At 37.4% G+C, this 14,493-nt stretch overlaps 1 protein-coding gene across 2 annotated transcripts in view; it reads left to right on the top strand.

Annotated features, from left to right (window-relative positions):
• The window catches only part of LOC139474382 (uncharacterized), a 97,118-nt gene that overhangs the window by 68,805 nt on the left and 13,820 nt on the right, over positions 1-14,493 (top strand). Inside the window, exon 4 of one of the 2 annotated variants that reach the window (XM_071257368.1) lies at positions 13,485-13,541. The exons of the other annotated variant lie outside the window; for it this stretch is intronic. Coding sequence (XP_071113469.1) covers positions 13,485-13,541 — 57 coding nt within the window. The remainder of the gene's footprint in view (positions 1-13,484; positions 13,542-14,493) is intronic. 2 annotated transcript variants of the gene reach the window in all.

The raw sequence follows: 14,493 nt of genomic DNA, 5'->3' as shown, positions 1-14,493 counted from the left end.
TGTTCCAACATACCACATTCTTGATTGAGAGATGTATTGTTCAACAGAGTCATAACCTGCTCTTAAGAATGGATGGAAGCTTTAAGCATGTTCCCTTAGGTGTGCCACAACAGCCAGTCGGACTTTTCTGTGATTGTTTTCTTTGCCAGAGATTGCAAAGGACAAACTTCTAAAGAAACAATTGCCATCACCTTCAATATGTACTGTTCTACATGGTTCACCAATTTCCACACCAAACTCATGGTCTTGACATTTTGGTAAACAGTGATGTTGAATATTGAGTTGTTCGCACAACTGTTCACATACATCTGATGATATTGGGCAGAAAAGCATCGCATTTTGGTCAATGTTAATTATTTCCACACTACCATCTTGTGAATTCTCGTGTTCATCAATGTGTACCACATCATGTTCAGTTTCATTTGTTTCACTGGCAGTATCATCAGGCTGATTTCCAGAGTTGCTCAAATCATGATCATTCACAGGTGCCTCAACATCAGAGGTGATTGTCATGCCTGTCACTTCAAATTGCGTGTCTGCATTTAGGTTCATTGAACGTGCAAGATTCATACAGTGTTGCTGGACCTGAAGGAGGGTTGTGTACTGCATAAGAATACTTGTCCCATTAGGCACTTGTAACCCAGCAGTGTTCCGAGAATGGGAATCAAACACATAATATTTCTCGTTTCTTTTTGTAACGGCAAATGTTGCTCCTCCAAATGTTACAAATGTAGAGTTATGTTCTGAAAACACTGTGCGTAGTGCAGTATCGAGACACTTGACTTGTGGAGTATCTACACTTTCAATAATATCCTTAAGCACAAAGCCACTGAAAGATTCACCACGGCTGAATGTGTATTCTTTATCAAAGAAGTTCACGTTTGAACGAATCTCAGAAACCAGAAGGTATGGATTATGAGTTGTTAATGATCTCTCATCTAATGAATCGCCATAGAGTTTATTTCCTATGCATAGAACGTTATCAAGATCATAGCGATCCCATGAGGAAATGTCCAAAATCTGGTTAAACAACATTGCAGATGCGCTGTTAGCAACACATTGTCTACCACTGTTTTGTCCAAATCTAGGGTGACCTTGATGAAAAGTTCCTTGTACACACAGTGGTTTTTCTATTTACACGCAAGTGCTTTGATGTTTGGGCATTACCAGTGGATTGTTCATGACTTTTTGCAGTGCTTGTAGATGCACAGTGGCTTTCATTTGTCTTATCTTTGTGGTTTGCAATATCCCTCACAGGCATTTGTTCAAGAATATGTTCAGTGTTTGCGGTTTGATGACAAATTTTAACGAGGCTGACTTCCTCAATATCATGTTCAAGGATACGTTCAGGGTAAGCTTCCCCCTGATGATAATTTGTATCGAGACATGTTTCATTTGTTTGATTACTCAATTGCTCATTCATTTGATTGCTTGTAGGCAAATTTTTGTGTGTTTTGTTAACGGGGTTTCGTTCTCCGGTATCTTTTTTAGGGAGGTGATACTCCTCCATCCGCTGCTGCATCGCCTGCTCCTTCCTCCAATCCTTCCTCCGTGGCATATCTGAAACAAAACAAGAGTAATGAAATTCCCCCCGCCCAACAGATATACAAATATGCACCTGGAATAATGTTTACACCCTTTTGTTTGTTTTTTGACGCCACAGTCAGAAAAATTCCAGCTATATGACGGCGGTCTGAAAATAATCGAGTTAGAACCAGACAATCCAGTGATTGACATCATGGGTTGCTGAAGACCTAATACCCCAGATCTCCACTGCTGACACCTAAAAATGTTAAGCTCTATCCCTTAACCAATGCTTGTCGTAAAAGGCGACTAACGGAATCGGGTGGTCAGGCTCGCTGACTTGGTAGATGCATGTCATCGATCCCACATAGCGAGGATTGATGCTCATGATATCAATCACTGGATTGTCTGGTCCAGACTCGATTATTTACAGACCGCCGTCATATAGCTGGAATATTGCCGAGTGCGGCGTTAAACAACCAACCAACTAACCAACTTTTACATTTTCAAACTTCCCTCAAGTTAAATTCCAATTAAAGGGAAATATGTATTATCTGTATTCAGTATGAAGGCCTTAACAGGGATCGAGTGGTCAGGTTGACCGACTTGGTTGATGCACGTCATCATATCCCAATTACGTGGATCGATGCTCATTATGTCAATCACTGAATTGTCTGGTCCAGACTAGACATGCATCGAACCACAAAGATAGGATAAATGAAAGCAACTGTGCATCAACCAAGTCAGCGAGCCAGACCACCCGATCCCATTAACGACAATCAAAGTCACCTTTTACGCAAGCATGGGTTGAAGACCTATTCTACCCCGGAATCTTCCATATAGCTAGAATATTGCTGAGCGTAGAAATTGACACACCTTGTTTTCTTTCCCCTTTAATAAATTGCAAATATCCCGCATGATTCCCCATTGATAGACAACTTCAATATACAAAACCCGACAACACACATTTCTTCACTCTTTACTGTAACTGTGAAATTCTTGCAAAATAGGTCAAATCTCCAACTTGAAGATTCTGCTCGTTGTAAAGTTTTGATTGTTATTTAAGGCCAGATTCAACAATATTTCAGTTCTGTGATAGCAGTCTGTAAATAATCGATAATGGACAAGACAATCCAATGATCAGTCAGAACATTGGTTGGTGGATTAACTCAGCTATAGTGAGCGAGTTGGGTTTAACGCCGCTTTTAACAGTATTCCAGTTATAATCGCGGCGTGTCAGCTTAATGTGGGTGGGAAGTCCGAAGTGATACCACTTCGGGGAAACACACGACCACGGGTATGGTGCTGACAAACCTTGAAACATAATCGGGGCGAACAGGGATTCGAACCCACAATCATAGGTTTCTGGCGTACCAAAGGGACGCAACTCTGCACATCGAATTGCGGCAACCCGTGCCCCCTATTTCAACTATATGACAGCAGTCTGTAAATAATCGAGTCTGGACCAGACAATTCATAATGAGCATAGATGACATGCTTCAACCAAGTCAGCTGGCCTGACCGCCCGATCCCGTTGGTCGCCTCTCACTCCAAGAATTGATCTTTATTGTGAGTGAGTGAGTTTTACGCCACTTTTAGCAACATTGGTTAGTGGATTAACTCAGCTATAGTGAGCGAGTTGGGTTTAACGCCGCTTTTAACAGTATTCCAGTTATATCGCGGCGTGTCAGCTTAATGTGGGTGGGAAGCCCGAAGTGATACCACTTCGGGGAAACACACGACCACGGGTATGGTGCTGACAAACCTAGAAACATAATCGGGGCGAACAGAGATTCGAACCCACAATCATAGGTTTCTGGCATACCATCGAATTGCGGCAATCCGTGCCCCCTATTTCAACTATATGACAGCAGTCTGTAAATAATCGAGTCTGGACCAGACAATTCATAATGAGCATAGATGACATGCTTCAACCAAGTCAGCTGGCCTGACCGCCCGATCCCGTTGGTCGCCTCTCACTGCAAGCATTGATCTTTATTGTGAGTGAGTGAGTTTTACGCCACTTTTAGCAATATTCCAGCAATATCACGGCGGATAACACCAGAAATGGGCTTCACACATTGTACCCATGTCGGGAATCTAACCCAGGTCTTCGGCGTGACGAGCGAACGCTTTAACCCAGGTCTTCGGCGTGACGAGCGAACGCTTTAACCACTAGGCTGTCCGACCGCCCTCTTAATTGTGAAGAATACATGTATTTAACAATCCAACAGTCTTGGATATGTCTGTCTCCCAGACCATAGAAAATACATTAATTGAGTAGTCCAACTCAAGTCTACAATCATTTGGCAAGTCTAGATTGCCTCAGCAGTGAAATTAAGAGTCTGGGCTCCATTTGGATTATATTATACTTATTTTGTAGATATATATTTTTGAATAACATAAGTTTATTCCTGAGACTAAATGTTAATATATCTTACATGGTATTGTTTTAGAAATGACCATGTTGGGTTTTGAAACCAACTACTAAAGTTTAAACATACTGTCACTTCAAAATCTAGAAATTGACACAACACCTTGTTTTATTCACACTTTAATAAATTGCAAATATCCTGCATCATTCTTCATTGATCTTCAACTTCAAAATGTAAAAACTGACAACACAGGCTTTTCTTCACTCTTTACCATAACCGTGAAATCATATTTGACTTATTTTGTAGATATATATTATTAAATCACATAAGTCTATTTCTGAGACTAAATGTTAATCTATCTTACCTGGTATTGTTTTAGAAATGACCATGTTGGGTTTGAAACCAACTACTAAAGTTTAAACATACTGTCACTTCAAAATCTAGAAATTGACACAACACCTTGTTTTATTCACACTTTAATAAATTGCAAATATCCTGCATCATTCTTCATTGATCTTCAACTTCAAAATGCAAAAACTGACAACACACACTTTTCTTCACTCTTTACCATAACCGTGAAATCATATTTGACTTATTTTGTAGATATATATTATTAAATCACATAAGTTTATTTCTGTGACTTAATGTTAATCTCTGTTACCTAATATTGTTTTAGAAACCATATACTAAAGTTTAAACATCGAAGAATTGAGAAATTGACACAACACCTTGTTTTCTTCAACCTTTAATAAATTGCAAATATCCTGCATGATTCTTCATTGATCTTCAACTTCAAAATGTAAAAACTGACAACACACACTTTTCTTCACTCTTTACCATAACCGTGAAATCATATTATTAAATCACATAAGTTTATTTCTGTGACTAAATGTTAATCTCTCTTACCTAATATTGTTTTAGAAATTACAGTGTTGGTTTTGAAACCATTTACTAAAGTTTAAACATCGAAGAATTGAGAAATTGACAACACAACACCTTATTTTCTTCACACTTTAATAATTAAATTGCAAATATCCCGCATGATTCTTCATTGATCTTAAACAACTTCAAAATACAAAAACTAAGAACACAGACTTTTCTTCACTCTTTACCATAACCGTGAAATCATATTTGACTTATTTTGTAGATATATATTATTAAATCACATAAGTCTATTTCTGAGACTAAATGTTAATCTATCTTACCTGGTATTGTTTTAGAAATGACCATGTTGGGTTTTGAAACCAACTACTAAAGTTTAAACATACTGTCACTTCAAAATCTAGAAATTGACACAACACCTTGTTTTATTCACACTTTAATAAATTGCAAATATCCTGCATCATTCTTCATTGATCTTCAACTTCAAAATGTAAAAACTGACAACACACACTTTTCTTCACTCTTTACCATAACCGTGAAATCATATTTGACTTATTTTGTAGATATATATTATTAAATCACATAAGTTTATTTCTGTGACTAAATGTTAATCTCTGTTACCTAATATTGTTTTAGAAACCATATACTAAAGTTTAAACATCGAAGAATTGAGAAATTGACACAACACCTTGTTTTCTTCACACTTTAATAAGTTGCAAATATCCTGCATGATTCTTCATTGATCTTCAAAAATTTCAAAATGCAAAAACTAACAACCACACTTTTCTTCACTCTTTACCATAACCATGAAATCATATTTGACTTATTTTGTAGATATATATTATTAAATCACATAAGTTTATTTCTGTGACTAAATGTTAATCTCTGTTACCTAATATTGTTTTAGAAATTACAATGTTGGTTTTGAAACCATTTACTAAAGTTTAAACATCGAAGAATTGAGAAATTGACACAACACCTTGTTTTCTTCACACTTTAATAAATTGCAAATATCCTGCATGATTCTTCATTGATCTTCAACTTCAAAATGTAAAAACTGACAACACACACTTTTCTTCACTCTTTACCATAACCGTGAAATCATATTTGACTTATTTTGTAGATATATATTATTAAATCACAGAAGTTTATTTCTGTGACTAAATGTTAATCTCTCTTACCTAATATTGTTTTAGAAATTACAGTGTTGGTTTTGAAACCATTTACTAAAGTTTAAACATCGAAGAATTGAGAAATTGACAACACAACACCTTATTTTCTTCACACTTTAATAATTAAATTGCAAATATCCCGCATGATTCTTCATTGATCTTCAACAACTTCAAAATACAAAAACTAAGAACACAGACTTTTCTTCACTCTTTACCATAACCGTGAAATCATATTTGACTTATTTTGTAGATATATATTATTAAATCACATAAGTCTATTTCTGAGACTAAATGTTAATCTATCTTACCTGGTATTGTTTTAGAAATGACCATGTTGGGTTTTGAAACCAACTACTAAAGTTTAAACATACTGTCACTTCAAAATCTAGAAATTGACACAACACCTTGTTTTATTCACACTTTAATAAATTGCAAATATCCTGCATCATTCTTCATTGATCTTCAACTTCAAAATGTAAAAACTGACAACACACACTTTTCTTCACTCTTTACCATAACCGTGAAATCATATTTGACTTATTTTGTAGATATATATTATTAAATCACATAAGTTTATTTCTGTGACTAAATGTTAATCTCTGTTACCTAATATTGTTTTAGAAACCATATACTAAAGTTTAAACATCGAAGAATTGAGAAATTGACACAACACCGTGTTTTCTTCACACTTTGATAATTAAATTGCAAATATCCCGCATGATTCTTCATTGATCTTCAACAACTTCAAAATGTAAAAACTGACGACACAGACTTTTCTTCACTCTTTACCATAACCGTGAAATCATATTTTACTTATTTTGTAGATATATATTATTAAATAACAAAAGTTTATTTCTGAGACCAAATGTTAATCTCTGTTACCTAATATTGTTTTAGAAATTACAATGTTGGTTTTGAAACCATATACTAAAGTTTAAACATCGAAGAATTGAGAAATTGACACAACAATGTGTTTTCTTCACACTTTAATAAATTGCAAATATCCTGCATGATTCTTCATTGATCTTCAACAACTTCAAAATGTAAAAACTGACAACACTTTTCTTCACTCTTTACTATAACTGTGATCGGGTGGTCAAACTCGCTGACTTGGTTGATGCATGTCATCGATCCCAATTGCGTGGATCGAAGATCATGATATCAATCACTGGATTGTCTGGTCCAGACTCGATTATTTACAGACCGCCGTCATATAGCTGGAATATTGCTAAGTGTGGCGTTAAACAACAAACCAACCAACCAACCATAACTGTGAAATCATATTTGACTGATTTTGTAGATATATATTATTAAATAACAAAAGTTTATTTCTGTGACTAAATGTTAATCTCTGTTACCTAATATTGTTTTAGAAACCATATACTAAAGTTTAAACATCGAAGAATTGAGAAATCGACAACACAACACCTTGTTTTCTTCACACTTTAATAAATTGCAAATATCCTGCATGATTCTTCATTGATCTTCAACTTCAAAATGTAAAATCTGACACCACACACTTTTCTTCACTCTTTACCATAACCGTGAAATCATATTTTACTTATTTTGTAGATATATATTATTAAATCACATCAGTTTATTTCTGTGACTAAATGTTAATCTATCTTATCTAGTATTGTTTTAGAAATTACCATGTTGGTTTTTGAAACCAACCACAAAAGTTTAAACATCCTGTCACTTCAAAATCTAGAAATTGACAACACAACACCGTGTTTTCTTCACACTTTAATAAATTGCAAATATCCCGCATGATTCTTCATTGATCTTCAACAACTTCAAAATGCAAAAACTGACAACACTTTTCTTCACTCTTTACTATAACTGCGACTAACGGTATCGGGTGGTCAGGCTCGCTGGCTTTGTTGATGCATGTCATCGATCCCAATTGCGAGGATCAATGCTCATGATATCAATCACTGGATTGTCTCGTCCAGACTCGATTATTTACAGACCGCCGTCATATAGCTGGAATATTGCTGAGTGGGGCGTAAATCAACAAACCAACCAACCAACCATAACTGTGAGATCATATTTGACTTATTTTGTAGATATAAATTATTAAATAACATAAGTTTATTTCTGAGACTAAATGTTAATCTATCTTATCTAGTATTGTTTTAGAAATTACCATGTTGGTTTTTTAAACCAATGTACTTAAGTTTAAACATCCTGTCACTTCAAAATCTAGAAATTGACAACACAACACCTTGTTTTCTTCACACTTTAATAATTAAATTGCAAATATCCCGCATGATTCTTCACTGATCTTCAACAACTTCAAAATGCAAAAACTGACAACACACACTTTTCTTCACTCTTTACCATAACTGTAAAATTCTTGCACAATAGGTCAAATCTCGATCCAACTTGAAGATTCAGCTTGATGTAAAGTTTTGATTGTTGTTTAACGCCAGATTCAACAATATTTCAGCCCTGTGATAGCAGTCTGTAATAATCGATAATGGACCAGACAATCCAATGATCGGTCACAGAACGGAGTCGAAACCCAGGGTTAAATGATACCGTGGTTGTTTAGGTTCCAGGATATACAAGAGCTGATAAGTCTAATGTATCTCCAATAATCTCTCTTGATTATTATAAGCATGTTTGGTTTGTAGCTTGAAAGGTTGTTTGTTTGTTGTTTAACTCAGCTTAAAGGTGAATACCATGATTTAATTATCATTTCTGTTTTTATGTATTATAAAAAGAGAATTGAATTCAGCTGTAGCCATCAATACTGAAATTTGCAAACACAGGCACTACTTTTCTGAAGACGAATCTGGGTTTATATCCAAAAAAAATAATTGTCATAGCTGCAATGTATTTTTCTTTTACATAAAAAAACAAACAAGCTCACAGTCTAAAATAAATAAAGCGGTAAAAATATCTGTTTGTTCTTTAACGCCTCACTCAGCAATATTCCAGCTATATGACGGTGGTCCGTAAATAATCGAGTCTGGACAAGAAAATCCAGTGATTGACATCGATCCACGCAATTGGGATACGGCTACAAATTCAACAAGCCTGACCACCCAACCCTGTTAGTCACCTATTAACCCAAGTATGGGTTGCTGAAGACCTTTTCTACCCTGGATCTTCACGCGTCATAAAAATGTCTTATCTTCAATACAAAATCCCAGCCTCCTGTCAATCGACAAAAGATAAATTGTCATTGTTGCAATGTATTTTTCATTTTAAAAAAAATCAACCTCAAAGTTTGAAATAAATAAAGGTGTGTGTGTAAAATATCTAATCTTCAAAACACTACCCCTACCCCTACCCCTACCCCTACCCCCCCCCCCCCCTCTTTGTTCAATCAAACATTGAAATAAATGAAATTAACTTGATTCTAAGATATTCTTAATTTTTGGAAATATGCATTGAATACCTATATTTATTATAACAGATACTGGACCTAACAGGTGATGTCTTTACAAGTGATGTGATTGTCATTGTTGCAATGTATTTCTCTTTCAAAATTATACAAGCTAAAAGTTTTAAATTAATAAAGCCGTGTCTGTAAAATTATCTATCAAATGTGCTTTTGTTTAACAAAAGAATCAAGCTCAAAGTTATAAATAAAATAAGCTGTGGCTGCAAAATTATCTAATGTTCAATACAAAATCCCAGCCTCCATCAACGGTCAAAAGTGGGTGAGTATGGTTTTACCCGCTTTAGCAATATTCCAGCATTATTATAACTGGGGACACCAGAAATGGGCTTCACACATTATACCCATGTTGGGAATCGAACCTGGGTCTTCGGTGTGACGAGCAAACGCTTTAACCACTAGGCTACCCAACCGCCCACATGGGACAAAAGATCATTTGTCATTGTTGCAATGTAATTTGCTTTTACAAAAAAAGCAACCTCAAAGTTTTAAATAAATAAAGGTGTGGCTGTAAAATATCTAATCTTCAAAACACTACACCCCCCACCCACCCCACACACACATTCTAAAAAAATTCTTTTTTTTTTGGAAATTTGCATTGAATACCTATTAATTATAACAGATACTTCTCCGAATAAATCACTGAAGTCTGGCATCATCCTACTTTGTGGTTGGTGGCATTGTGTCGTCTATTTGGTCCTATTCGAGCATCTATACAAAACTTTTCCCTGTTCCGCGATTTGGAGTTCGCTTCCTTGTCAAGTCCAACACGAGGCCGCGCGACAAATGTAAATAATGAACTTCTATGTTTAATATGAAAAGTTTGATAAAATGGATTACAAAATTGCATCAGCTATAGAGAACGCGAATAACCATAAAGGTTAGTGAGCGCGGTTCATTCCGTTCAACTTACATGACACGTACTGCGATAACCGAGAATGCATGCTTCACGCTACGATAAGCCGAGAGCCGCGACATGACCCAAGGCTACGATGTAATTTTCAAAACACTCACGTCTCCTACATTATGGCTACATGTTAGTCAACATGAACATCAAATATCCGTTTGTAAACATATTTACAGGAAAACAATGATGGCATAATACTTATTTGCCGTATTATGTCAATTTCAATCATGCACAAACATGACCTGTCCTCACCTGCTGAAAATGTCGGTCGAAAATGAGGCATGGGACGAAGAGAGTTACCTCCCTTTTGAGAGACCCAAACCGGCAAGCAGCAAAACGGACCATAATTCTGACGAAAACTGTTAGTCAAAACGGACCAGTGAACTACCAGATTGAAAATAAAGACTATAGTTAAGTCATATACAAGTAATTATGAACACCGATACAGCACATTCATTAATAAATACAGTTTTTTCATGTGTCATAATATTTTAAAATAATTGGCAAGATATTTACTCTGGGCTTCCCGCCTTATATCTGTAATAATGCCGATGTTACTCAACCGATGCGATCCTGTCTCAACCCAAGCCGAGTCGGCGCGCCCGTCCTGAGCGGGGCTGGGTCTTTGGCTGCGTTTGATTGTCCGCAAGTGGGCCCTGCGGCAGTAAACTCCCTTCATTCAGTCACTGAGGCTCATTCGCTTTGCGCTAAGTGGTATTAAAGCTGTCGTTTTTGTGTCCTATAAGGCCACAGCATTGTCAAAGCACCATTTATCGTTCGCTCAGTTCCTCGATTATGTTTAAATCATGTATGCGTATGGAGACAGTTGAGTTCCAGATACTATTTAAATGCCAAGGCAGTGCATTCGTTTTTCCGTACGTTTGTGCGTGCGTGCGTGTCACTCGTAGCCCGACAATGCGGCTTGCATCTTTATAATTATTTATTATTCCGCCGGGGTTTTTTTAAGAGCTAGCAGAAAAAAACACTGGCTCGATTGTGTTGAAATTTTGAATGCGTTTGCAGATAGTTAAGTACTAGATACCACACAAATTCCTAGGCCGTGGGCCCAATGACCAAGGGCAGATAACTGAAACACAAGTAATTTTTAAGGTATAGTTTGCTCTATTGCTTCGCAACCACTGGTCCCATTACTTTAATACTTTGCATGTATCTGCTGCCTATGGTGCTTGACACCTTTTGGTCTTTGTCTTTGGTCATTGGTCACGTGGTTTTGCAACCATATGCGATTCAAGGTTTTTCTTTTGATATATGTCTTCAAATCCTCTCAACCCACTACAGGAAATGCTTTCAAACTTTCTTAGAATTGTCTCCATGCATAACACATCAAACCCCGTTTGCCGATTTTGGATATCTTTGTTATTTGAGGCCATATTCGATTTAGAGTTTTCCAAGTGCCTTTGGGGTACCTGTCTTCAAATGCATACTCCCCTGAATCCACTGCATGAATCCACGTTTGTCATATCTGTTTTAGTTGCGGCCATAATGGATTTTGGTTTTGATATTCATTTTCACCGAAACTTTACTTTAAAGATCATATCTTGTAAGGTTGTTGACAGCAACTATTGTAAGTTTACATGAAGTTGGTGTGCCATATTCATCCTATTGTTGATGCATACTATTGTTCTTGGTTGCATGCTAAAAGTAACACTGCTTGGTGGTAATATTTGATTAATATTTGGGATAACCTTGGAACACCCAAATTTAGTAGCGACGATGTGCGTTGACTATCTTTTGACGTCGTCGGTACAAGCAACCCCTTTCAGGATTCGAACATGTGCGAGGTCGGAAATGGGTTTAGAACAGATTTCTGCACACGACAATTTCGAAGCGGCGATACCCTGCAAGTGGTGCCTACATTTGACGAATGTGGTACAAGGAAACCCTTTGAGGATTCAAACATTGCCGTTTGTGCACAGTAATACTTGGAGCCCGCCATTGCTGCTTGCAGCTTTAATTATGGTTTTAGATGCGTTTTATTAGTTCCGTTTTGATTAAGAATACGCCTAAGGCCTTGAAGTTTTCTAGTTTATTTTGTGGGTTTAGTATTGCTTCTAGAGTGAGAGCCTTGTTTAGATTGAGGGTGGTTTGTAATGCGGTTCGATGTGTTAGGTAGTGTGTGCAGTGGATGAGTGCGTGTTCTGGGGTTTCAAGTTGTTGCAGTGTGGGCAGTTACCTGTAGTGTGTTTTTTAAAAAAATTTAGGTGGTTATTTAGGTTGGTGTGTCCTGTTTGGAGTTTAGTGATTACTCTGTCGATTTTTTTTGATGGATGGAGAATTTATGGTTTGGTTAGTGGTTTGCTGAGCACTCTTTTGATTTGGCTATTTGAGTTTAGATATAGGTTATGCCATTTTTTGGTGATTTTTTGTTTGTTTACACTTTTAAATGACTGCTATGAGGCAGAGAGCATATGTTTACTCCTTCAGGTAAATGACTGCTATGAGGCAGAGAGCATATGTTTACTCCTTCAGGTAAATGACTGCTATGAGGCAGAGAGCATATGTATGTACATGTATGAGCAACAAAAGTAATAAGATGGAAACTTAACAGAGGAAGCCAACAGATAATTGGCGCTGAGGGATGATTAGCAATGGACAATGGAAGCCAACACTTTACAGTTAGTAGCGCTGATAGATATGGACAACTGGAAGCCAGGACTTATTATCACTGATTGGTAATTGGTAATGGACATTGGGCGAAAGGAAGGCCGGGGGTAATTAGCACTGATGGGTAATAGAATGGAACCTAGTCTCCCGATGCTTCGACACATCGTGTTTTACTTTCAATGCAAGATCTGCAAACATATCCACGGACTGCCCATGGTCTACCTCCCTATAGGCTCAACAAACACCTGTCAAAAAAGGTAACTGCATGGACATAATTGTTGGTAACCTGATTTTGGAAATGTCCTCCCTGTCTACCTTAAAACGTTTGATAGATTGACTAAGCCATTGAATGGTGTAACCCGGATTGTGATAATATTCACTGATGCGCTCACGCACACGCACACGCACACACACGTGCACAAGCACACGCAACACGCACACGTAAACACGCACACGCACACGCACAAGCACACGCGCACGCGCACGCGCACGCGCACACGCAAACATTCACATCAACAGTGCGTATGATAAATGATAACGTGTAAAAGTATCGTAACATTGTAATAACAGTTCCATTGCTTTTCCAGTTTTCGCAAACATCACCTTTGACGAGTTGCTGATTGAGCACAGGAAGGGATCTGAAGGTACTTTCATAGATGGACAACATATGTATCGCCTCCGCGTGTAGTTTTGTCGATTTGAAATGAAGTCCTGATTCATATATTGATAGCTCTGGAGATGAATTTATACGAAAACATTATTTCTTCATGCATGTATTTCAGTTATAGTGATGCAGCCATTGATCATTACAACAAAATGTTCCGTGGAACATTATAAGGAGTGAGTGAAGTTTAAGTATAAGGTTGCATCTGTGTAGGGACACTACTAGAAGCAGCACATACGAAACGCGACAGCACTAGGATCCAATGGCACCAGCAGTAGAGTGGTATATGACATCAGCAGTGGGGTGGTATAGCACCAGCAGTAGGATGGTATAGCCTAAGCAGTAGGGTGGTATAGCAGCGCAGAAGGGTGGTTTATGTCATCAGCAGTAGGGTGGTATAGCACAAGCAGTAGGGTGGTATAGCCCCAGCAGTAGAATAGTATATACCACCAGCAGTAGGGTGGTATATGGTATCAGCAGTAGGGTGGTATAGCCCCAGCAGTAGGGTGGTATAGTCCCAGCAGTAGGGTGGTATAACCCCTGCAGTAGGGTGGTATAGCCTCAGCAGTAGGGTGGTATAACCCCTGCAGTAGGGTGGTATAACCCATGCAGTAGGGTGGTATAGCCTCAGCAGTAGGGTGGTATAACCCATGCAGTAGGGTGGTATAGTCCCAGCAGTAGGGTGGTATAACCCCTGCAGTAGGGTGGTATAACCCATGCAGTAGGGTGGTATAGCCTCAACCGTAGGGTGGTATAGCCTCAACATTTATATTTTACAAGCAGTCATTCAGCGTTATTTAGCAAAAAAGCATGGCAAAATTTATGCATTATTTGTAGATTTTAAAAAGGCTTTTGACCTTGTTGATCGGTCTAAACTGTGGTCTATATTAATGCAGCAGGGTGTATCCACCAAGTTTTTACTTTCTTTAAAG

This window comes from Haliotis cracherodii, unplaced genomic scaffold (assembly GCF_022045235.1).
Source record: "Haliotis cracherodii isolate W230 unplaced genomic scaffold, xgHalCrac1.p SCAF_3, whole genome shotgun sequence".
Classification (NCBI taxonomy): domain Eukaryota; kingdom Metazoa; phylum Mollusca; class Gastropoda; order Lepetellida; family Haliotidae; genus Haliotis; species Haliotis cracherodii.
This window is presented reverse-complemented; position numbering and strand designations above follow the sequence as displayed.